The 24160-nt window shown below is 45.9% G+C and overlaps 2 protein-coding genes across 2 annotated transcripts in view; both read right to left on the reverse strand.

Moving 5' to 3' along the window:
• The window catches only part of srla (sarcalumenin a), a 39574-nt gene extending 25804 nt beyond the window's left edge, over nt 1-13770 (reverse strand). Inside the window, exon 1 of the mRNA XM_004066348.4 lies at nt 13232-13770. Within this exon, the coding sequence (XP_004066396.2) occupies nt 13232-13316 (85 nt within the window). The 5' untranslated portion in view covers nt 13317-13770. The remainder of the gene's footprint in view (nt 1-13231) is intronic.
• Nucleotides 13771-15399: 1629 nt separating this feature from the next.
• Nucleotides 15400-24160, reverse strand: part of LOC101157191 (transcription factor AP-4) — a 10615-nt gene continuing 1854 nt past the window's right edge. Inside the window, exons 2-7 of the mRNA XM_023949082.2 lie at nt 22671-22836; nt 20965-21063; nt 20433-20603; nt 19142-19288; nt 17671-17841; nt 15400-17581 (exon numbers count right to left, since the gene is read on the reverse strand). Of these exons, the coding sequence (XP_023804850.1) occupies nt 17426-17581; nt 17671-17841; nt 19142-19288; nt 20433-20603; nt 20965-21063; nt 22671-22836 (910 nt within the window). The 3' untranslated portion in view covers nt 15400-17425. The remainder of the gene's footprint in view (nt 17582-17670; nt 17842-19141; nt 19289-20432; nt 20604-20964; nt 21064-22670; nt 22837-24160) is intronic.

Genomic DNA, 24160 nt, shown 5'->3' on the forward strand with positions numbered 1-24160 from the left:
AAAATGGATCGTGCCATTATCGTGTGTGTGGTAAGTGTATCGTAAAGTATTCGTAAGGCTAATGGAAGCTACACACACGTATGACGTACGGGTGATGCTGTTGTACGGCGTCCTTTTGCCACACTCTAGTCATTAGTAAGGTGGGGGTTCTGGCTCCTTACTGACCACACAAATGCTGCACGCATGGGGCGTGCACGTGATGCATTAGTACAGTCTCGCCTACTTAACCCTTACGTTTTGTAAAAGTGTTCTCTACGACCTGTCGCCCGAAGAAAAATGTTGATGAACATTTTCTCTCTACGTGTTTACTGAGCGCTCTACCACCTGGATATTTCACGTGGGTCACCTGTGTGACCCGTGCGGGTTTGACAAATTTTTTGCCCGCAGACAAGCCCGTACACACAAGCCTCGACAAATAAAAACATTGATTGATTTAAAAATTTTTTTTTTAAATGATATAATTTGATCTTCTCGTTACAAAATGCTCAGTCTAATTTCAGAAAACTGTAAAGTTGTCCAGCTGTTGGACAGGACAAGTTAAAAAAACAAAACAAAAAAAAAATGAAAAAAAAAATAGAAAACTGTAAAGGAGTTCAGGCTGTTTGACAGAGTATCCGTTATATCTGGGGTGGGATTATAGAAGTTCGCTTCCTTCCACTCCCTTTCAAGCAATATTTATTAATATGTCTAAGTTTAATTCGTCATTGTATTAATGCATAACTGATGATTGTATTGTTTTTGTGTATTATTCTTATTTGATTGCTTGAAATAAACCATTTCAAATCAAATTATATCTGGACTTGATGTTCTGTCTCCTGACCCTGTTTGCCTGGCGCCTGCCCCGACCCTCGCCTGGCTTTTGACCTTCCTGTCTTTCCTCTTGATGAACTTATGCCTGTTATTGACCCCCTGCCTGCCTGACCCTGTTTTATCACTGTGTACCTTTCGCTGAGCTAATAAACCTGCTGCATTTGGAACTAGCCGTCTGCCTGTTATTGAGACATTTCTACAGTAGGATCCATCTTTGGTTTGAATGGAAACAGAAACGCCAAGACTTTTTTTTTATCACTCCCAATGTATCCGGATTTGGTACCATTCTTTGGTAAAGACTGAACTGAACCTTTGTTCTTCATCAGAACTGTGTTGGTTGTTAGAATATCATTGGGTAGCGGTGTAAGATGAGTCACCCCTCACATCTAGGTAACCTCTGACATGTTAGGTCATGTGACCACACATTTAGTTGGTACTAATCTGTTCTGTCTTGCTATGATGCTGAGAAGTGTGCAGTAGAAAAGGTCATTACTATACAGGCCGACCCCCCCACACGGGAAGATGTGACTGACACTGACCTGACCTGGGGAAAGTAGAACCAGGGGAGCACTTTTTAAATTTTGGATGAGTCATTCTTTTGGTCAGCTTTGTCAGAGCAACATTCTGATCATTTTATTTGATAGGGGACATCCTAAAATTGAAAGCATGAGTTTTTTCATTTTATTTCTGTGTCATTTTCTCTGAACTCCCAGACAGCAAAGGTAAAAGGTGGATCATCTTACCCCGCTCTCCCCTACTTTCAAGATCAAAGCTAAATATAGTTCAACCTTTACAAACAGAGTAAACTGACACATCTCCGATCAAACTGCAGCTCCATTATCGTCAGTGAGAGAAGTAATCAGTCACATGTGAGTACAGGGACAACCTGTACCTGACTTTCTACCAGGAGGAGGAACACGCGTGTGTCCCGCAGGAACGGGAACACCTCCATTTACAGGACGGCTTCAGTGCGAAGAGATGAGGACAAAAGGCATCAGGCAGTTTCAACGGGATGTTTAGGATTTCATCATCTCAAATATCTCTGGTATTTCAGCAAGCTTTACAAAGACTAGTCGCACTATTTACTCCCATAGGGCCGCTGGTGTTTGGGGACCTGAAAAGTGGCTCAGCAGTTTCAGTCATGTTGGAGTTTTATGCAGGAAATCATGTTCGTCTTCTGTTTCAAGTAATGCTGACATTAAGCTAAAACTCCCCTGCGTATCATTGTTAGTGTTGTTACCTTCTTTTCCTAGTGAGCACATAAATTACAATGCTTTCATAAAGGCCTGATGCAGAGACTCTTCACACCCCGGTCACTCCCCGTTTGACCTGCTGCCTTCAGGTAAACGCTGCAGGTCAAGCACAGTAAGGACAAAAAGACTCCAGAACAGTTTTTATCCAACCGCCATAAACATGGTAAACTTAGACCTCTCCTTATAAATTATAATAGTTTGGGAGCTTCCTTTATATATATTATTATTATCATTATTATGGTCTTTACTACGTATTGACATGCTTTTATGTAGTTTATGTATTATTTATTATTTTTGTAGAAAGTTGTTTTCATTTTTTTAAATGTATGAATGTTGAACTGACCAGATGGCACTTTTAGTTTTAGTGTACGTATGACAATGACAATAAAGATCTATCTATCTATCTATCTATCTATCTATCTATCTATCTATCTATCTATCTATCTATCTATCTATCTATCTATCTATCTATCTATCTATCTATCTATCTATCTATCTATCTATCTATCTATCTATCTATCTATCTATCTATCTATCTATCTATCTATCTATCTATCTATCTATCTATCTATCTATCTATCTATCTATGCTTGTAAATCGTTGACGAGTAATAAACTGAACCCAAAAATTGACAATCAATAAAGAAATATGAATGAACATGTCTGTCTCCATCGACTTACACATTTTCACCTCATAGTTTTTTAAACTGATAACAGGAGGCAGCAGAAAGGCTGGCGCTAAGGGTGCCTGCTGGGTCCATTCCAGTCTCTGCTGCTGTCCACGTCTCAAAGACTGTCCTATCGAGACGAAGAGCAACATCGCCTTATTCTCTCAGTATATCGACTACAAACAGCTGGGAAGTTCAAAGAGAAGCAGAGAGGGAGGCGCGGCTGTAATCTCCTGATTGGCAGGAATCCGCTGCACTGCTCTGTTTGTTACCTAGCAACAGCTGAGCCGATGACATCACACAGGCCGAAGAGGTTTTCAGGTGATGAAGTGTTTTTATCAATGAGGAGATTAATAAAAGTAAAAGAAGTAAAGCTGCACATGAGCAGCTGTCCATGCATATATAATCCAAGTTCTTTCCCAAGCTTGACTTAAATCTGTTTCAAGATCCACTGATGAAAATTGTGTTTTTTTTCTTCTTGTAGCATTTTTCTGATGACAGGGACAATATTTCTTCATTCAAATCGTTGTTTATCAGGTGAAAAAATGCTGTTAGAAAAAAATCTTATTTGTGATGAAGAAAATACTTTGGGCGGGGCCATGGTCTTGCACCGCCCCTTTTTGGTCATCCACCTGCCCAAGAACACCTGAGTAATTGTAACAAAAGGTTTAGTCATGTTGCTGCGCAGAACGGTTTAGGTATATTATTTTTTAAGAATGGTCAGTTTGCTTTGAAACACACTGCTCATAAACAAGTCAATGTTGCTCCAAGTCAATCCCACTTCTGTGTCATCAAACTGTCCAGTTAGGAAGCAGCACTGACTGACACCACTGTCATGTTTCTGCGTTCATGGAGTAGACGACAGGTGGAAATGAGAGCCGATCAGTCAGACACCTCCAATAAAGGTTCTGCTAACCACAGACAACTTCCTGTCCTGATGGGTTCTGGCTGATGTTTTGGTGACTTTTGAATGCCAACAGTGTTGTCACTCCAGCGGTACCGCGAGACGGCGTCTACAACTCACACAAATGGCCCAGGTAGTGCATCTCACCCAGGCCGGCACATCAACGCGAGCTGTAGCAAGAAGGTTTGCTGTGTCTGTCAGGCGCTACCAGGAGACGGGCCAGTACAGGAAATGTGGAGGAGGCTGTAGCAGGTCAACGACCCTGCATCAGGACCACTACCTCCTCCTTTGTGCAGGAGGAACAGGAGGAACACTGCCAGAATCCTGCCAAAGGACCTCCAGCAGGCCACAAATGTGCATGTGTCTGCTCAAACGGTTGGAAACGGTCTCCATGAGGGCGATATGAGCCCCACGTCCACAGGTGGGAGTTGAGCTAAAAGCCCAACACCATGAAGACGTTTGGCATCTGATAGAGAACACCACGATTGGCAGATTCACCACCGGCGCCCTGTGGTCTTCACAGATGACGGTCTGGTCACGCCGTGGAGAACGTTCTGCTGCTGCAACGTCGTCCAACACGACCCGTTTGGCAGTGGCTCAGTAGCGGTTGGGGGCCGCACAGCTCCCCGTCTGCTCACCAGAGGCAGCCTGACTGCCAGTAGGTACCCGGCTGAGATCCTCAGACCCCTTGTGAGACCACATGCTGGTGCGGTTGGCCCTGGGTTCCTCCTGATGCAACACTGGACCTCGTGTGGCTGGAGTGTGTCAGCAGGTCCGGCTAGACGACGGTGTTGATGTCGTGGACCGGCCCGCCCGTCCCCCCAGACCTGAATCCAGTCATGTGGGACATTGTGATTTGGTCCATCCATCAGACTGTCCAGGAGTTGGCGGATGCTCTGGTCCAGGTGTGGGAGGAGACCCCTCCCGGAGACCATCCGCTGCCTCATCAGTAATATGGGCATGTGGAGGCCACGCCCACAACTGAGCCGCGTTCTGCCTTGTTTCAAAGACAACCAAGATGGATCAGCCAGTAGTCAGTCTTCCTTTATGATTCCACATCCAGACCTGCCTAGACTAATACATGTAACCCTTGTGCTATCCTATGCACTTTACCATTGGGAGTTGTGTCATCTAGACCCACTAGACAGTGCTCTGAACCTTTCTTCTTCAATGATTTGTGATCTTCACTGGTGTCCATGGATTACATGAAATCTTTCCACCTTTATCCACCTTTGTCATGGTAGGAATAACACGTCAATGTAAGGGTGGGGTCATCTAAGAGAGCACAAGGGTTTAAATACAGAGACAACGATTTAAAGCTACCAGATGTAGTTACCACTCTGATCAATTTCTCAATGAATAAAACTCTCTCCAAAATATAAAAACTTTTATGTAATTTAGATAATAATATTTCACTTCCGACAACAAAATGGGATGCTGATTTGAGCATCAGCACAGATGAAAGCTTTTGGTCAGAACTTTGTCTAAACACCTTTAAACTGACAAAAAGTCCAAATCTGCACCTAATCCATTTCAAAACTCTTCACAGAATATACTACACTGGACAGAGGATGTTCAAGATGGGTCTCAGCAACTCAGACATTTGTCAGCACTGTGACGGTAATCTGCCCGACAGCTACATGCACGCACTATGGTTCTGCACTCCTGTCCAGGCTCTCTGGCAGCAGGTATGTGCCGATCTATCAGTCTGGCTTAAGGTTTCAATCACAGCTTCACCGTCACTTTGTGTGCTTGGTGACATGAGTGCCATCGATGTAGAAGGAGGATTAGGCTCTATCATTTTCATAACTCTTTGCATTGCTAAAAAAACTATTTTAATAAATTGGAAAAGCAAGAAAAATATAAATATAAGTCAACACAGAAATCTGCTGCTTGATCATATCAGCTTGGAAAAAATGTCAGCCCAAGGTTCAAGTAACTTTGAAAGAATTCGGTCTCTCTGGTCTCCCATAGCTAACTCCATGACTTAGGGGGTGGGGGGGCCTGGTCGTCGTTGCTCCTTGCCCTTCTGCCGTGGGCCGGGGTGGGGGTCGGGGCCTCCGGTGCCTGGCGGGGGGTGGTGGGGGCTCTGTTGGTCGGGGGGTCGGGTCCGGCGCCTGGGTGGGGCGGGCTGGGGTGCTGCGTTGTCCTCTGGGCTTGGGTGTGGGGGTGCGTGGTGGGGTGGTGGTCTGGCTTGGCTGGGGGGGTGGTCCCTTTGCCTGTGCTGGGGGGGTTGGCGGAGGGCCCTGCTCGGGGGGGGGCCGGATGGGCTGTCCATCTACACCTGGGGCTGGGATCGGCCCTTCCCTGGCTCTGGGGCGGGACGGGACGGCCATCTTGGGGGTCCCCGGTCGCTCTGGGTGTCATCCGCTTCGGCTGCCGGGCCTGGGGTGGGGTGGGGTGGGGGGGTGTCTTGTCGGCCCTGTCCTGTGGGGGGGCATTCTGGGGGGGGGGGGGGGGGGCACTATTGGTACGGGGCAGGGGGGGTTGACGGGTCGGGGTCTCCGCTGAGGCCATCGGCAGTTTCCCCGGCCGGTTGGCTGCCTCGGTCCCGTCGAGGCCTGACCAGGGCTCTTCTAGGGCCGGCGTTTGGGGGTGGGGGCCTGAGCTTGCTCCGGGGGGGGCGACGTTTTTCTGGCTCCTCTCTCTCTGTGTGGGGTGGGTGGTGCTGGGCCTGGGGTGTCGGCGCCTCCGGGGGTGGGGCCCCTGGGCTGGGTGGCCCTGGCCCCTTTGCTGGGGGTGGGAGGGGGGGGGGGGGCTGGGGGACAGCTGTTTGACCACCGGGGGACAGTCTACCAGCTGTCCCCAACTTACCCCCTTCCTCATATAACCTCATATTAGGGTGAGGGGGTGGGGGGTCTAGCCTGCGATGCGCCTTGGGGGGGGCTACTTGGCAGTGGCCCCCCTCCTATGGTTGCCGTATGGAGTGGGCCCCCCCTCTTTCGGTTTTATTTGCACCTTAGACATGTAGGGTCCTTGGTAGGGGGGGTGCTTGGACATCACTGCCAGCAAGCAGCAGATGTCCTCCTGGCACCCTACCCGCCAATTTTAACTGCACCTTAGACATTTAGGGCCCCTTGGTGGGGAGGGTGAGGGGACATTACTGTGAGTAATCAGGAGATGTCCCCTTAGTGCCCTACTCGCCAATTTTAACTGCACCCCCCTTAGTAAACACACCCCTCCCCCTTCAATATATACATTCCAACATAAACACACACACATGCACACACACACCCTTTCAAACACACATACACGCACACACATTTTGCAAGGAAGGTGGGACCTGGGTCCATCTGTCCCCTACCCCTTCCCTGGTGGGGGGTGCGGGCCCCTTGGCGATGGCGGCCGTGTCCCTTGGGTGCTGGCTCCCTAGGCCCGGCGGTGCTCTCTCCGCACGGTGGGGGGGTTCATATTACACCTGAGCCGGGGGTGTTCGTGTCCCTGGGGGGTGGGTCCTGGTCCTTGCCCCTGAGCGCTGGGCCCCGCCAAACTTCCAACATGGCCGAGCCTGGTCGGGCCATATTTATAACACCCCTTGTGGGCCCTCTTTTTTCCCCGGGGTTCCCCCCTCCGGGGCGGGGGCGGCGGGCCCCTGCCTTGCTCCTCCCTGGACCAACCGTGGGCCGGGTGGGTGGCTGCCTGGAGTGCGGAGCGGGTCTCCCTTGGGGGGTCCTGGCTCGTACCTGGGGTGGGGGAGGGGGGATGCCCGGAACTCCTGGGTGGTGGTGGGGAGCTCGTCTGGGGCTGTGGGCGTCCTTCTCCGGTGGGGCCCTGGGTTGGGCGCTCCCGGCGCGGCGGTGGGGCTGCTCTCCTGGTTGGGCTGGGGCGGCGCTCTCTTTCCCTCCGTGCCTCCCTGCTCTCTGGCTCTAGGGGCCTCGCGGCGGTCCTGCTGGCCCTGGCCTGGGTGGCGGGCTTGGTCGCCCAGGCGGCGGTTGTTCCCTGCCGGTTCCCGTGTGGCGTTGGGGGGAATTCGGCTGCCGCTGCTGCTGCGGAAGGGGTCTTGGGGTGGGGATGGCTGGGCACTCTCCCTCCTTCTTGTCACGTTCCACCATCCATTTTAGAAGAAAATAAACACTCACCTGAGCACAGGTGTTAGCTCACCTTTGCACTAATAGTTTGCATGATTGAATGAATGAAAGATTTCACACTAGTTGGTTTAAAGGCATAGGTATGCGTGTGTGAACACTATCTGTTTTGTGTACATGTTGATATGTGGACATTTTTACAGCTAGCAGGTGTGTTGATAATATTTGAGTGTGTGTGTGGATAGGCCCCGCCATTTTTGTACTACATTTGAGCCTTACCGTAATGATAAACAACCAGTAAACCTGTCTGGTCTATGCTGCTTCATGGTCTTATCCCCCCCTCCCACTATCACCCTCCTACCCCCCTCTGACATCCCTCCCTCTTCATCCCTTCTTTCCTTTTCAATCCGGTCCAACACCAAAGATTTTCAAACATGATTGAAATTAATAAAGTTTGGCCTCAATTCCAAAAGGGGTTTATTCAGACATACCTTTGGTTTGTCTGAAGATTAATAACTCCTCTTGTTAAAGTAAAATCTGTCCAAGACAAGAGGCCCTCAGCTCTCATCTGTCTGCCTAGCTGTTGGACAGGACAAGTTAAAAAAAATAAAAAATAAAAAATAAGAGAGCACAAGGGTTAATACCATTTCAGTTTTTCTCAGTCGCTTTAGTACAATTCTCAGATCAGAATTGAAGTTTGCAAATACATGTGTGCATTTCTCAAAACAATTTGTACAAACAGCAAAACACTATGGATTTCTTGCAAAAGCCTGTAACTTGCTCAAAATCTTTAGTTCATCTCTCAAAACTAAGTCTTTATGTCATTGAACATGTCAGTGCCATCAGAATGTCAAGTCCTTGTGTCATTGTCTACGAACAAGACAGTCAAATTACTTAGTCATGTTGTCAATATAACTGTGTACTTTAGAGGGAGGTTCTGATGGAAACTATGGCTAAAGTCTTGATGACAATTATTGTCAAATGGAAGTTACACCTTTTTTTGTTTGATTGCAAGAGACTGGACAAGATTTCCATTTACACTTTTATTGTTCATATTGTAATTTGTTGACAGACCATGTCATACTAACATAGAAAAAACCCACTGCAAACAGTAACACAAAGGGGAAAAAAGAGGACAATGTTCTGTCCAACAGTCCAGGCAGTGCAGCAGGAATTGGTGTGGTCTCCCTACACCTCTTGTCGTTCCTGTATGTTAGGCCACAAATTCTCATCCACATCACAGCGAATATCCTCTCTTGCAATGCAGTGAAATATGTTTGTCACATTATGACCATTTGGTCAACCATTTTGCAGTTGATGACTAATACGATGAACTAATGACTAGGTGTTTTGAGGAGTAAGACTATTGCACAGTGAACTTTTTAATACATCAACATGACATAAACAATTGATAATGTAGCAAAGAGCAGAGAATTGTACATAATCATTTGCATGGATGTACCAAAGCAATGCAACTTGTTCAAAGAAGTGAGAAACTGGTTATATGATGTGCACAAGTGACATCATGATGTGAAGATTGAACGAATAGTTTTGGGAATTTCATTCTGATCTGAGAATTGTACTAAAGCGACTGAGAAAAACTGTAATATAGTGTGTTGTGTTGTGTGGTTTTGTTGTGTGGTTGAAAGCATTTCAAAAGAATCCTTCCTTCGTCCAGGTAAAGGACTTACTTTTTGAAGCAGTGTAAAATGTTCCGTTTGTTTAAATCACTGTAATTGTAATATAACATTTACAGGATAAATCCTTAAACGTAATGTTTTAGCAACCCCCCCCCCCCCCCCCCCCCCCCCCCCCCCATGATCCGCAAAGAACCTGCTGCTGCTTTCCATCCATGAAGGAAACGTCCTCCTCATTAGCAGATATTAAGCTCCACAGAGGATCGAATGTCTCCGGAATCCAAAACCCTCAAATACCCCAAACTGGGAGCTTCATTGTTAAGATAAAATGATTGCAAATTTTCAAAAGATAACTAACGTAGCTTCTGAACAAACCACGCCTGCCTTTGAAATTTGTTCTCTAATTTTCCAATTTCACGATGACTAACACGAGTTTTTCTGTCACTAAGCAAAACCTGAGGTCATTGGTAACCCTTGTTCTATCCTAGGCACTTTAACGTTGGGAGGTGGGTCATCTAGACCCACTAGACAGTGTTCTGAGCCTTTTTTCTTCAATGATCTGTGATCTTCACTGGTGTCCATGGATTACATGAAATCTTTCCACCTTTATCCACCTTTGTCATGGTAGGGAGAACACGTTAATGGAGGGGGGGGTCATCTAAGATAGCACAAGGGTAGCTATCAGCTGGTTTGTGGGTTTTTTATGGGGTGTGGTCTTTCTTTTGGTGCTTCTCCTGCAGCTGTGGGAACGCTTCAGCGTTGCAGGGACAGAGCAGAACAGGTGCCTGGTGCTGGACAGACGGAAATAGTCCCACAATGAGTCAGAGGGTGAAAAGAAAAGGGATAATTCCACTTCTATTTTCAGCAAGTGTGACTTTTTTCACCTCCCTGTGATCGTCACAAACCCATGCTGCTTTCTGTTGCACTGTTGCTCACAACTACTGCAACTACTGCAACTGCTATGTATGACACAGATTGTTCTTTACAGCTAAAAAAATTGCGCAATTCCTCCACTTGTTAACCTTCAACAGCACAACAGACAGATAAACATAAAAAACCAGGACGCGAATCCTAACAATAAATATGTCTCCGTCTATGAAGTCCAAATGAATTAAAACGATTGAAGTGAGACGTCAGAAAAAAGAGAAAAACCATAGTGTGTTGTTTGTTTTTCATATTTCTGTTATTTGGTATTTCTACTTTAAAATAATTATGCTTTGGAGCTGTTTGTCTGTTATGTGATCCCAATGACTGTATAAGAACTGGAGTGAGCGAGTGTGACGTCACCCATAGACAATGGTTTGCATCCGGCTCCAACCACATGTTGGAACCAGAACTCGTCAGTAAGCAGTGATTGGTCCGAGCTGGTCTGAGTCCGCGTTTCTATGACAACCACTCTCTCCAACTAGGAGTGAGCTTGTTGAATGGCCATGCCCCTGTCCCTTCAAAGTGGGCTACACAAAGTCTGTCAATCAAAGGTTTTGCTCGTTGGATGGTGGGGGCCAGCAGGCTCCACCTACTTGCACTGGGGCATCTGATTGGTCGGTTTCTAACTTGAATAACTTGCGCTGAAGAAAATATAACATAAAAAAAAAGGTATCAGATCCAGAACGGTTCTTCTGACCAATAGAATGATTGAGTACCAGCTGTTTATTTCTCTAAAGAAGTCTGTGGGATTTTGGCTGACGTACTTCCTGTTTGGAACGGCAGAAGGGAGGAGTCACTCAGTCCAGGTCTGATATACAGTCAAAAGTGTGATAATGAGGTTACTGAACTTGTGTTAAAATATGATAGTTTGGTGTGGCAAAATGTTACCATAATAATGTAATCTATTCCTTTTGTAGAGAGTCCTTCTCAACACAGATTAAAAGCTATGAGAACCGAAAAACGTAGAAATGATAAGCAGTGATGTAAGAATATAGCAGGAAAACCGGACGAATTTTCAAGGTCGTAGACTGCTTTAGTTACCTTTATGCCCAAAATGTTTGTTTTCTTCTACGGTCATTTTAGACAGGTCATAGTGAACATGTATGTAACATGTAAAGGTGAGTGAGGGGAAAAGTAGGTGAGACGCAGGCGTGTCGTACAGATTTTTTCTTTTTTTAAAGTACATCAAATCCTGCAGATTAAACAAGGAGCCCATTAGTGCTGTTCACATGACACGTGCATGCTCCTCGCTTTAGACACGTGCACGCTCCTTGCTTTAGCCTGGCCGAAATGAGGAATTTAGCCAATCAGAGTGTGGTTTGTGTGGACGTCCTGCAGGCACTCACGGATCACGTGCACGCCTCGTGCGAGCAGCATTTGTGTGCAGTCAGTAAGGAGCCAGAGCGCACACCTTACTAATGACAGGAGCGTGGCGTAAGAACGCCGTAAGACAGCATCACCCGGACGTCAAACGTGTGTAACTTCCAACATCCTTACTAAAACTTCACTATACACCTACCACACGCACAACAGTGGAACGTTCCATTTTCATGAGCATACGAGCCACAAGGGAACTGGAAAACACACCGGCGCTCCCCTTAAGATGCAACAACTCCTCTCTATGACCCTCAACGGAGCCACACAAACCCAAAAACCTGCGGAACCGCGCAGGTCAACCCCCCTGCACGGATGCATGTGATATGTAGGTTCATCACATCCTATTTCTCTGAATTACCTACTCTTTAGAACAAGTTCATCCCTGTAGGTCCATCCAGGGGCAGAGCGGAAAAAAAAACTTTGCGCCACTCTTGCCCTCCCCCCTTTTTGAGTCAATGTTAGTGTCAATATTGAGAAAAATTAATAAATCATCAATACACGCTTCTTTAAACACTGCAGAAATAAGAAAGAATAGAATAACAATAATAAATCGTTTAGAAATGCACAATTTTTTATCCTTTCATTTGTAATGGCCGTCCTCTCTGGTGTTCTGCCACCCTTGCTTGGTCTTCTGCCCCTGTCTTGACCCCCCCAAATAAAGTGTTGTAGCTCCGCCCCTGCTTCCATCAGAGTAGATTCTGTTGAAATCACTTTGATATGCAGTCAGTAAACTGGAACGAAAAGCAGATCAAGCTTGAAATCTGTCAAACGTTTCAGGGCTGATTTGAGGTAAAAAAATACTAAGAGTACTTTTGACTGAAGGAAGAGTAACGGCATTGATGTGGAACCAGGTCACCGTCTTGTTTTTCTAGAATGCTGATGTGGTTTTGGGAGGACCTTCGTTGGTCGACATGCTCATTAGTACGTGTCTCTGGTCACCACAGCGGTCGATTACAGCTGGACCTGACAAGTTCTTGACATGTGACTACGGCAGCTTGAAGGGATCAAACTGATCCACTGAGAGGACAGGTTATTCGTTTAAGCTTTTACAAATGTCATGTTTTAGGCATAAGAATGAAGAAACGGAAACTCAGACCTGGGAACGCCACGATTCTGGGTTTAAAACTGAACCGTTGAACTGAATGGTGAGGAAAATGAATGGTTCCATCTCCACTGCAAATCCACATGTTGACTTAGTTTTGTTACGCTACACCTGGCTAAGTTTGAGCCAGCTAAAGGTTTTGTTGGTAACTGAATTTGTAGTTCTTGTCATGATATAAATCATTTATCGGACCGGAACAAAACCGTGACCAAAAAAAAAATCGAGGCTTGAACCAAATTGTGGGGGACTGAACCATTGCACGCTAAGAACCTTCAGAAGCTGCGTGTGAACACGGCTCGGAGGACAGCCACTCATCTCAGCTCAGCGCAGCCCGTGACTCACCGAGGGGAGCCAGGCTGAGCCCGGACCAGCCTGGCCACCAAGCGTGCTACCAACACAAATCCCACTTAACCTGCCAAACTGCAGCTTTTTTATCCTTCTCCAAACAAATCTCCCATCAGACCAAGCACGGCGAGCCGTAAACGTTAGCATGCTTCTCAAACCGCCTTCATCAAAGTGTTCATCATACCTGCAGCCGACAGAGCCAGGAGAGACAGAAAGCAACATGCAGACACCAGAGACCTCATTTTGCCTGCCAGAGACCCTCCGGCCATCTCCCTCAGTTATATATATACCCCCGTGACTGAAGGTCAAAGGCCGCGCCGGCGGAGAAGGGGTGCAGCAGCTGCAGTTATATCTGCCATTGTGAGGCACAACAGCTGCCAGCTCCAATCCGCTGAGCCCAGAGCCAAAACAGACTTGCTGATGGCGCTGCACACGTGTCGCTTTAGGTCTTTGAGAATGAAGTGTGGGCTGAACTCTCCCCAAAGCCCAGCATCACAGTGTGCATCAACAACATGGCATCTGGTCCTCCGATGCAGATGGATTCGTCATCGTGTCTTTGCTCTCGGCATTAGGAGCTCTGTCAGAAGAAAACAGCTCAGTCAGCTGGTTCATGTCTGGAAGCCATGACAGGAAACAGTTTTACAGAACTCAGACTTTGCCTTCTTGTTTTTTTCCTTCTTAGAAACAACAGTATTTGAAACCATGAGCGGCGTTGTATGGTTCAGCCCCGCCCTCGCCGCTTCCTTTGACCCACCCTCACTGGCTGAGCAGCTGCTACACGCCCTTCACTCTCCCCCTTTGCCCCTGCCACCCTGATCAGAGCCGAGTGTGACAAGCAGTGTGGCTGCTTTTCTGTTGGTTTTATCTCTATAGCAACCATTTGATGTTCTGGTCGTCCGGGGCTGACGAACAGATCTGTGTCATTTTTAGAGGAATCTGCAAAAGTAAACAACTGAGGAGTTATGCTGACCACGCCCACTTTCTGAAGATATTCATAGTGTCTGTGTCTGAATTCCTGCCCTAACCCCTAAAAAACTATATAGTGCTACTATGTAGTGCCCTGGACTTTAAATCAATTTAGACTCCATGGTCACTATTTTTTTTTAAGGCGGATATGACGTCATCACTTTCACAAAGTAAAAATATATTTATTATGAGAGTTTTGAGACGATTATTTATGAGTCCACTGTCTCCCTATAATAAAAACGTTGATGGTTTATCAAAAAATACTTTTAAATAAAATTTTCTGGCAAAAATTGTTCCAACGCAATGCATTGTGGTCTATATTTGACGATTTAATGAGCATCGATGAACACTGGTTTTTCGCGGAGACTTCTGGGAAATTTCTAGAAAAATCCGGATTTTGGAATCGTAGATTCAGACACACTAGAACACTCTACTATATAGTGAACTATGAAGGTTGTAGTGAAGGAATTCGGACACAGCGATTGTTTTGTTCAGCTTGAAAGATTCTTGTATTCTTGTGCACAAAGGTCCAGTACACAAGAGCATTAGTGGAACGCCTTTTGGCTAGCGCGACACGCTAACGGCGTTCAAAATCTGCAACTTCTGTTTTTTTTTCCACAGTTGCTTCCTAAAATGTCTTGGGGAGTTAAGAGGTGACAGATTTAAACCTCTAGGAGGAGCTTACATTTGTAGAAGGTATTAAAGGTTGGATGAAGGTTTAAAACAAAGCAAGTTTACATGTGTACTCAAAAAAAACAACCTAGCAGATGTCACTGATGGAACGGGACGAGGCTAGAAAGGATCAATAAAAACAAGTATCTCTTCTAGATACAGAAGGTAATGTGAATGTTTTGAGGAGAAAAAAACTAAATAGAAATACGCACATCAGGTGTTGTAAAAAGGGGCGGGGTCATACAAGATCCTTGTCAAGCAAACACTTTTTTTCATTCAAAATGGTGGCCTTTTCCCAGGTCAACAAAACTTTGCATGTGTGAAAGTTTGGATATATTCATTAGTAGATTTTGTAATATTTCTTTTAAGCCCTATAAGAAATTTAGTCCCCCTTCATTTCTTCGATGGTTTGTCCCACTGAGAATCTTTTGGAGGGCGGGGTCCTTCAGTTCAGATTTGATAGATCAGTCAATCAAACCTGTCGGATTACTTCCTGCAGGTTCATGGCTGCTTTGACGTCACGTTTTATTTCCTTTTCCCCCAAAAGCCTGATTATTATGTTGGATGTAGTTAATATTCTTTTATCTTACAACAATTTTTCCCTTGTTTTGCTGCTAAAATATTGTTCTAATGTTCGAACTGCCAAATTAAACCGGTTTCGTTACTCATCATCTCCCCCTGCTGGAGAGAAACTTTCCATAAACCAAACAGAAGTATAGTAAAAAAAAAACAAAGTACAAATTTTATTTTTTTTTCATCTTAACAAAGATCTGTTTACTCCACATTTTTATAAACAAAATATAACAGTTTGTCATTGTCCCAGTCTGACAGAGAAACAAAACTTGATGTCACAAAAACGTATTAAAAAAATATAAATGGAAATGAAAAGCAGGTCGGGGAACAAACAGAACGAGAGGAAAAGGTAGAGACACTTTCAAATACATAACAGCAAAGAGCTTACAAAAAGTATTGGCTGCAGAAGAAAGAACATCCTCATAATTGATTTGGACAGTACAGAACAAGTGCTTCATATCATGTTTAAAATACACCCAAATACAACAATGTGGCCAACGCAACGTACAGAAAGATCTACGGGAAAACTGATTCAAAAGAAGAAGAAAAACATCAGAAATCCAGGTTATGGCTCAACATTATTTGGAAAAACAAACAAACTGTACAAAGATATGGACATCCCTCTGAAACGACTGTGATGAGTGAAGGAATCAGCGGCGTGTTCGCTAGAAAGAAACACAAGGGTGGAGCGGAAAACAGGAAAACGGAGGACTAACATCCGTGACATTGGCAAATGAACGTCCACAAACAAAGGAATGTTTACAGCATCAAGTCAGAAACATGACAGACGGGAGGATGGCAGAGGTTTCCAGTCCGATTCCCAAGACGACTGTAAGTAACGGAGCGCATCTATCGTCCCTGTTCCTACGGTGTGATATGCCGAAAATCTCTCCAACCCGAGCTGCCAAATCAGTTTCCTTTTCTGAAACAGGTTGGAGGTGGTCCCACTGTGCCCCCCCCCCCCCCCCCCCCCGAAGAAAAAAGCCTCATTCCAAAGGAAACATGGGATCAGGCACATGCAAGAGGGACTGGCTGACGGGACGGGTTCTGGCCTCGGCCTCTGCTCGCAGGCAGAGCGTCGGAAAGAGCACCTGGCAAGTAAAGACTACATTCTTTCCAAATGCGCGTCAAGTTTGACACGTACACTGTAGATGTCAGGTACAGACCTTTACAGGTGCATAGAGAACTTTGCCTCACATAGAAATGCCACCAACAAAATGTACACAAGATGAAATTGCATAAACAGCAATTGCGCAAGTGCATAGTCACTGGAGCTACAGACCACGACCAGACCATGAGATGCAAGTCTGTAGAGACACGCCGGGGATCGGACGTTTTCATTTTTCCAGATTCGGGAACGCCGGATTCCGACAAAATTTATCTGATTGGAAGCAAAAGCAGAAAGCCCCCCCACCCAGACGTCCCCAAACCCTCCACCCGCCCGCAGACACATCAGAAGGGGGGCCGCGGCTGGCTTAGCTAAGCGTGGCAACAAGATGGCATGGACCCATGACGTCTCCGGGTGTCCGTGGCAACGTCCCAATCCTCCAGTTTGTAAATCTGCACACAACTTAATAAATGGTAGTCTGAGCGTTGGCTTCCACCGACACCAAACTCCCACCAACCTGAAGAACGTCACGATCGGTCAGCTTATTTTCTAGACACCAAAACAGCTTTTTTCTCCTTCAAGTACATCAGATATAGTTGCAATTCTATCATTCCAACTCGGAAATTTGTCCAAATTGGAAACTTTTTAGGATTTTGGGGTTGGTGATTGGCATCACATAAAGAGAACACTGGGCTGATCTTCAGGCCACAAACGGTTGGCGTGACGCGCGGTTACATTCAGCTCCCCGGTACGCGGCCGCCATCCGTTTGCCATGATGCTGCCAGCGTTCCAGTGACGATATGATGCTACCAAGAGGATATGAAGCACGCAAAGACGCACGACAGACTGACACGGGCGGATTTAGTCCCACAACCCTTTTCTGCACGGCGATCTCTTTATGTTTTTAGTATTCAGAAAAAATGACAGTACAAGACGGACGAAGAGCTTAACCTCTGGGTTTTGGAGCTTGGATGGCGTTTTTTGAAGCTCTTGGATGGAATCTTACAGTGAGTTTGATTTGAAGTGTTTCTCTGAACCAGAGTTTATGGGATGGATCCATTAGTTCATCAAACAATCCTCCCCCTCTGTGTCCGTGTCTGTGTCTGAGCAGGCGGTGTCCATGGCAACGTGGGCGGGGCTGACGATGACCGCTCTTCTCTGCTCTTCCTCGGTGCTGGCTCGTCGTTCCTGAGTGCGTTCGATGTGCTGGATCGCCTGCGGGGGAGATTGAGCGACGGTTACAGCCAATCACGCGTCCGGCGCCCGCAGGAACCCCTGCCAGGTCAGAACCGAGGCCCACCCACCTGCACGATGGCGTCCAGGTTCTGTCTGGACGTGGACACGCTGCTGGTGTGGACCGAAGGGCTCATGGTCACCACTGTGACGTGATGCTGGGGCTGCTGGGTAAGTGCTGGGGCGGGGACAATAACCGTGGGGTGGTGGGTTGGGGCCGGAGGAGTGGGCAAAGACAGAACCTAGACAACAAAAGATCAATATACCACCGATCAACCAATCACTTCACTCGTAGAGCGACTTCCATCAACATGTGTGCTACACGAGCTGCTCGACATAAAAGCAGAGGCAGAGCGGTCGACCTCTATTGGAATTCCGAGGGTTCGGTTCCCGCCCTGCCCGCCCAAATGTCGAAGAGTCCTTGGGCAAGACACTGAACCCTACGTTGCTCCTGGGGGGTATAGGCTGGCGCCGGTGTTCGGCGGCGGAGTGTGTGAATGGGACTGTGGCTGTAAAGCACTTTGGGCTACTAAGGCATCATATAGGAATACGTCATTTACCATATATAGGCATAGCATAAAACCATAGTCCTAAAACACAACAGACTGAAAACAACAACAATCAAAAGATGAAAATAAGAAGGTCGGAATCGCCGCAGCAAAAATCTGACTTTGGTGATGTATGTAAGGGTCAATAGCCGATGAAGAGTGCATTATCGGAATTAACGCACGACGTGGAAACCTGATGGCGTGCGTTAATTCTAATAATGCACACTTTATCGGCCATTAACCCGCTTATACTGTGGTCACTTACGAAATAAAATAATATTCAACCAGTTTTAAGTCCTTAATTCTGGTTATTTTTACAGCTTGGATCCGTTTTTTTTCACAAAAAGCGAGCTATTTGTTACTGGGACAAGGCGCGCACTACTGCTGCAGTCAAAGTCCGGCGCCATAAAGCGTTATACATCTATGCTGATGATCACGATGTGTTAAATAAAGCATCAGATCACAGAGAACGTTCACTTCTTCCCGCTTGTTTTTGTCCAGATGATGTTTTAGTGATACAGAACATTTAAGCTACGTGACCGGAACTACTTTTTTTAGGCGTGCGACGTCACTTTTTAATGCACACCCAGCAGCCAATCAGAATCGAGAATTCACCCGGACCGTGGCATAATTTGTTATGAAGTCCAGTTTGCGTCCTAAACATGGGAAAATGTCTGAATCCAAGCAGAAGGCTGTGTTTTTATAAGTTGTTAGCATCCCTGGGTGTGCAGGACATGATGTAAAGCAGCCCTGCACTGTGTCCGTTGTCATCAAGGGGGCGCTGCAGTTCCTGTCGTCGCCTGCAGAGCTGCAGCATTAAAGAGGAGGTGTGTTTCTGACCGTAAGACATCCTCCAGATAGAAGGACAACAGAACTTTGAAGAAACCTCATGTAAATGGGAAAGACCCCAGGGTGGGATGGATTCAAGTGGATTGTCGTGTGACGGACAGCACAGCTTCTGAAAGCACGGAGCGAGTCTCCGGTTGTTTCTGACCTGTGGGCTCGGCGCCTTTCGGTCTACGGAGTGGATCTGCTGCAGGCGCAGCAGCGTTTGGCTCTGAACGAGGACCTGCTCCTCCTCCACCTGCTGGGTGATCACCTTCAGACGCTCGGGATACAGCTGGCTGTCCAGAGAGCGGACCTGCCAGAATGACAGCAAGCAGAGAAGCAGCGTTCAAAACGACTTCTCGCACCGTGAAACCCACAAACGCAACTGCAAACCAGGAGAAACTGCAGGGCTGAATGAAAATGAAGCTTAAAGGGTTAGAATTGGTAAAAAAGAAAGAAGAAAATGATCAAAGTTGACCATAAATAAAGTGGAAACGGCAAAATAACAAAAACGATGTGTTTGTGAAAAATGCCAGAGTAGAATTATGGGAGGAGTTAAGCTGCAAAAAATGGAGGAAGATACTAGAATAAAGAAAGAGAAACAGGAAAACAATGAGTTTATAGTATTCAACCAATTATGAGTTTCTAAAAAGGTTAAAGATGGCCTTACTTGGTTTAAAATCGACTCCTCTGGTCTAAAGCTATACTTACAAAGTTCCTTCCAAATAATAATCACATTTGTTATCGATGTCAACAGCCACCCTCTCACATATATTATGGTCCTGTGTAAAATTCACTTTCTTTTGGCAGTAAATTCTCTTCAGATAAAACCTGTCATTTCTGTAATATTTGGTGTAATCCCACAGGATCTTCATCTCAACCTCAAAGCACAAAACATAATTATCTTCGGGACCTTGATTGCTAGCAGACTTATTCTTCTCAATTTTCTCCAACTTACAGATGTGGATAAATGATCTTTACATTATTTGGTTTTGGAGAAAACATTTCTTTCTGCTAGAGGTTGTACTCCAGATTTTTATCCCATTTGGAATTCCTTCTTAATTTATATGAAGAACTTAGACGTCACTGCCGTTAGAATATTTAAAGATCCACTCTGTATTTTGGAAATATGAAAGTGAGAGGTTTATCTTCTCTTGAAAATGGATATTTTACAAACTATTTGCAGTTAGAAAGAGTGGTGCAGTAACGAGAGGCCGCATTTCCCAGATATTTGACTTGATTAAAGGGGAAGTAAGTGTCTGACTGGCTCCTCTCTGCTTCCTCGGGTTCTCGGCCGTTGCCAGAACCTGCCGTTCCGGCTGATCCAGGTTGCTGTTCAGGAACTACCTGTCGAGCTGATGATGGCGTGGGACAACCGCCGTCTTCCTCCTTTGCTGGTTATTCAGTCGGTCGACGCTCAACCTGAACACATCTCCCAGACGAAGGCCACAGCTCACCTGCTCTTCCAGGTGCATTCGGGCTGAGCGCTCTTTGTCCAGCTGCTGCCGCAGTTCTAGCATCTCCCGCCTCAGCTCCTCCACCTTCTCCTCCTCCAGCATGTCTGGAGAGCCGATTCCTTCATCCTTCTCCTCGGCTCGCCTCCTCTTAGGCGATGAACCGTTGTAGTCCTAGCATGAGAAAGAAACGGCGTTGGATGGAAAACCCATTCTGCAGCATCCCTGTGGAGCTTTTCGGGTCGGAATTTTCCACAACAAACAAGTGCAGATGGTCAGAAGTTCCCTTCAGAAGCTAGGAGGACTGTTTAAAGGTGCAGCCCAGGTTTATGAAAAACATTTGCTATGAAATGCAGAAAGTAGCCGCCAAGTGTTTTCATGAAAGCTCAGGTTCTGGTCAAACTAAAAAACACTGATGATGTGGGGAAAATGTCTTTTTAATACATTTCTCAGTGGACGAATGAATCATTTACAGCATATTATCATAACATTCCTGCAAACTTGCTAATGTGAAAATGAAAAGCACAGCAGTCACCTGAATGAAGCGCTTGAGCTGATTGTTTTGTGCTAAAAGTTGCGTCTTTTCCTGCTCCAAGGTGAAGATGTAATCCGCCGTCTGCTGCAGAATGGCCGCCTAGCAGAGGAGAAACCATGTGATCAACGGATTGTGGATGGATGAGTGGATGGATGATGGGTGGATGGATGATGGGTGGATGGATGAAGGGTGGATGGATGATGGGTGGATGGATGAAGGGTGGATGGTGCAGTGTTAGGACTGACAGGTTAGATCCTAATCACATCCACCCGTAGAGGTGGTGCAGGTTTTTGGGTTGTCCCGGTGGCAGGAGGGTCGTGGTGACGGGCGAAGAGTGCAGGTGTGTCGTACGCGGCGTTCACGCCGGGTGGTTCAAGAACGCACATTTAGGATACGGCGTTCACACTGGACTGTCGATGTACGATGCTAACCCATGTTCTAGCAGTTGGAAGGGTCTCGGTGCGAAAGGTCAAAACGGTGCAAAGCCTGCCTCGCAAATGATTAAAGCATCTCTATCCCTTGTGCTGTCTAGTGGGTCTAGATCAGTGTTTTTCAACCAGTGCGCCGTGGCACACTAGTGTGCCGTGGAAAATTGCCCTCATTAACTGATCTAAAAACATTTCCCATCTCCAGTAAATCAGCTCTTTGTTCATCCAAACAGGTCCTGATAAAACACTGAGTAGTTAGGAATATAAAAGATCATGAAATACTTTTTTCTTTGTGTTTATTTGATTCTATTAAAGACATTTTTATAAGAATGACGGTAACGCGATTTAGCTGCAGCTATAACTGTTATCTGAAAAGTCCCGCAGCTTCTTGAAGGCTTAATCACATGTCATCAGTCTGACCAATCAGAAGTGTTTAAAGTCTTCACTTCCTTGTTCCAATTTAGCTCATAACTCACTCAGTTCCGACAAAAATACCAGCTAAAGCTCGTCTTTAGCGGTGTAGCTTTCCACAGAATCCGGTATCAGACCGTGGAACAAGAGAACAAAACCATGAAGCTCAGAGACGCGAGTCTTTCTGCCGTTTTGTCGCAGTTTTCACACTACATCTCCCATGATGCATTGGCTTAAAGGGACGGGACAGCGCCTCAGCGTACAATGAGTCGTCCTTGTTAAACGTCTTGAAACCACAACGAACATACAGTTTGTATGTAACTTAAGTTTTATTACATCTTTTAGAAAAACATCTGCAACTTCCTGCTTTTTCTGCCACAATTATCACAAAAATGTACGTCAGATTGCCGGGGGGGGGGGGGGGGGGGGGGGGGGGGCTGTAGATCAAAACAGACTATGAGTTTCTGTTTTTTTTTTTTGGGATGCTGGTGTGCCGCGGGATTTTTGTCAAGGTTAAAGTGTGCCGTGGCTCAAAAAAGGTTGAAAAACACTGGTCTAGATGACCCAACTCCCAATGTTAACGTGCCTTAAAGCACGTTAACATTGGGAGTTGGGTCATCTAGACCCACTAGACAGTGCTCTGAACCTTTTTTCTTCAATGATTTGTGATCTTCACTGGTGTCCATGGATTACATGAAATCTTTCCACCTTTATCCACCTTTGTCATGGTAGGGAGAACACCTCAATGTAAGGGGGGGGGGGGGGGGGGGGGTCATCTAGACCCCATAGGACAGCACAAGGGCTAGAGATGTTGTGTACTTTATAAAGAAAAATGCTAATAATGTCATAAGACGGAGAGTTGGGCACCTTGCTGAGCTTTTCCCCGTCGGTGTGTGGCAGGAGTGTTTTGAGGGACTGAAATCCAGCGTTGATGCTCTGCATCCGGCGGCGCTCGTTGCTGTTGGCGATTTCACGGCGAATTCGCCTCTCTTGGTCCTGGGCCGTCTCTGGACTCAGGGGAATGTTTGCCAAGCTGGGAATGATTAAAAACAGGAGAGCATGATTCTACTCCACTGCTTGTGTTTTTCCCTTTAGAAAAGTAGATTTTTGACCTTTGAGTTTAAAAAAGAAAAGAAAAAAAAAAAGCTTTAAACCAAGCAAAGCTGCAGCTTAAGGCCCACATCTTAAAGAAAAGCGGGACCCCCGCAATACTAGAAACCAAAGCCCCTCCATCGGAATCCTGGCTAGTGCCGACCTCCTTGAAGTCACCGAGTTTGGCTGAACTCGATGCCCCTCGTCCGTCTCCTCGCCATGACATCGCATGACATTCTGGTCAAACGTGTGTAATATTAACTAAGAATGGGAGGAAATACGTGAACCGTCACCGGTTGTGAGCGTCCTCAGAAACCTGTAAAACCCGCTCAGGCTGGAAAAGTCAGACGGGACACGCCTCACACGGTTGGAGCAGCGCTCCGTTTACAAAGGGGGCAGGAGGCCAGCTTCACAAACCATCAAAAAACATTTCTGCTGAATCTAAAGGATCCCGACTGACCTTTGAGGAAAACAAATGAAATAAGAGCTGCACGGTTTTGGAGTAAACTGTTCTACTCGCGTGATAATCTCTAAAGCAGACAAACATTCAGACCTGAAAATCCTCTTTCCGATGAAAGAATTGGAAAGTACAATGTAATAACACAACAGCAACACAACTCCACTTACTCACACAACACGTGGATGTGCGTTTAAATGCAGGACAACAGCATTGATCTTAAGAGGTTTCAAAACCTGCAACAGGTGTGCCGTTATTAAAGCTACATGTACCGGTAATTGAAATGATAATTATGGTAAGAAATAACAGAAACAACAGTTTCAGTGTTAAATTGAACTAGAAGGAGCCGCATTTCCAGAAGAAAACGCAGCGTTGATGCTATATTACTGAATGAAAATGGAACTGAAAGGGTCATAATTGGCAAAAAGGGATTTGAAGGACCAAGAGTCATAGCTGGAAAAAGCTGAACATTTGAATAGTTGAATGGCTGAAATAGCTGAGAAATTGTAAAAGGAGTTAAGCGGCAAAAAATGGTGGAAGGAACTAGAATAAAAAATAGAAACAGGAAAACGGTTGAATACTTTACAGCATTCAACCAAAACAGAAATATTCACCCTTCTTGCTATTCCAGTGTTGGGGTGCCCCAATGCATCGATTAAGATTGACACAAAAGTGTGGGTAGATAACAGGCTATCAAAAAGATTAAATATTTTTTTAAATGCCATCAGCCAATCAAGATCCTCGCTGTGAAAAAGGTCACTTGACTGACCTGCAGAACGGCCGATCGAACTTCCTCTGATACATACGT

This window comes from Oryzias latipes, chromosome 1 (genome assembly GCF_053564925.1).
Source record: "Oryzias latipes strain Hd-rR chromosome 1, Olatipes_Hd-rR_3.1".
NCBI lineage: Eukaryota > Metazoa > Chordata > Actinopteri > Beloniformes > Adrianichthyidae > Oryzias > Oryzias latipes.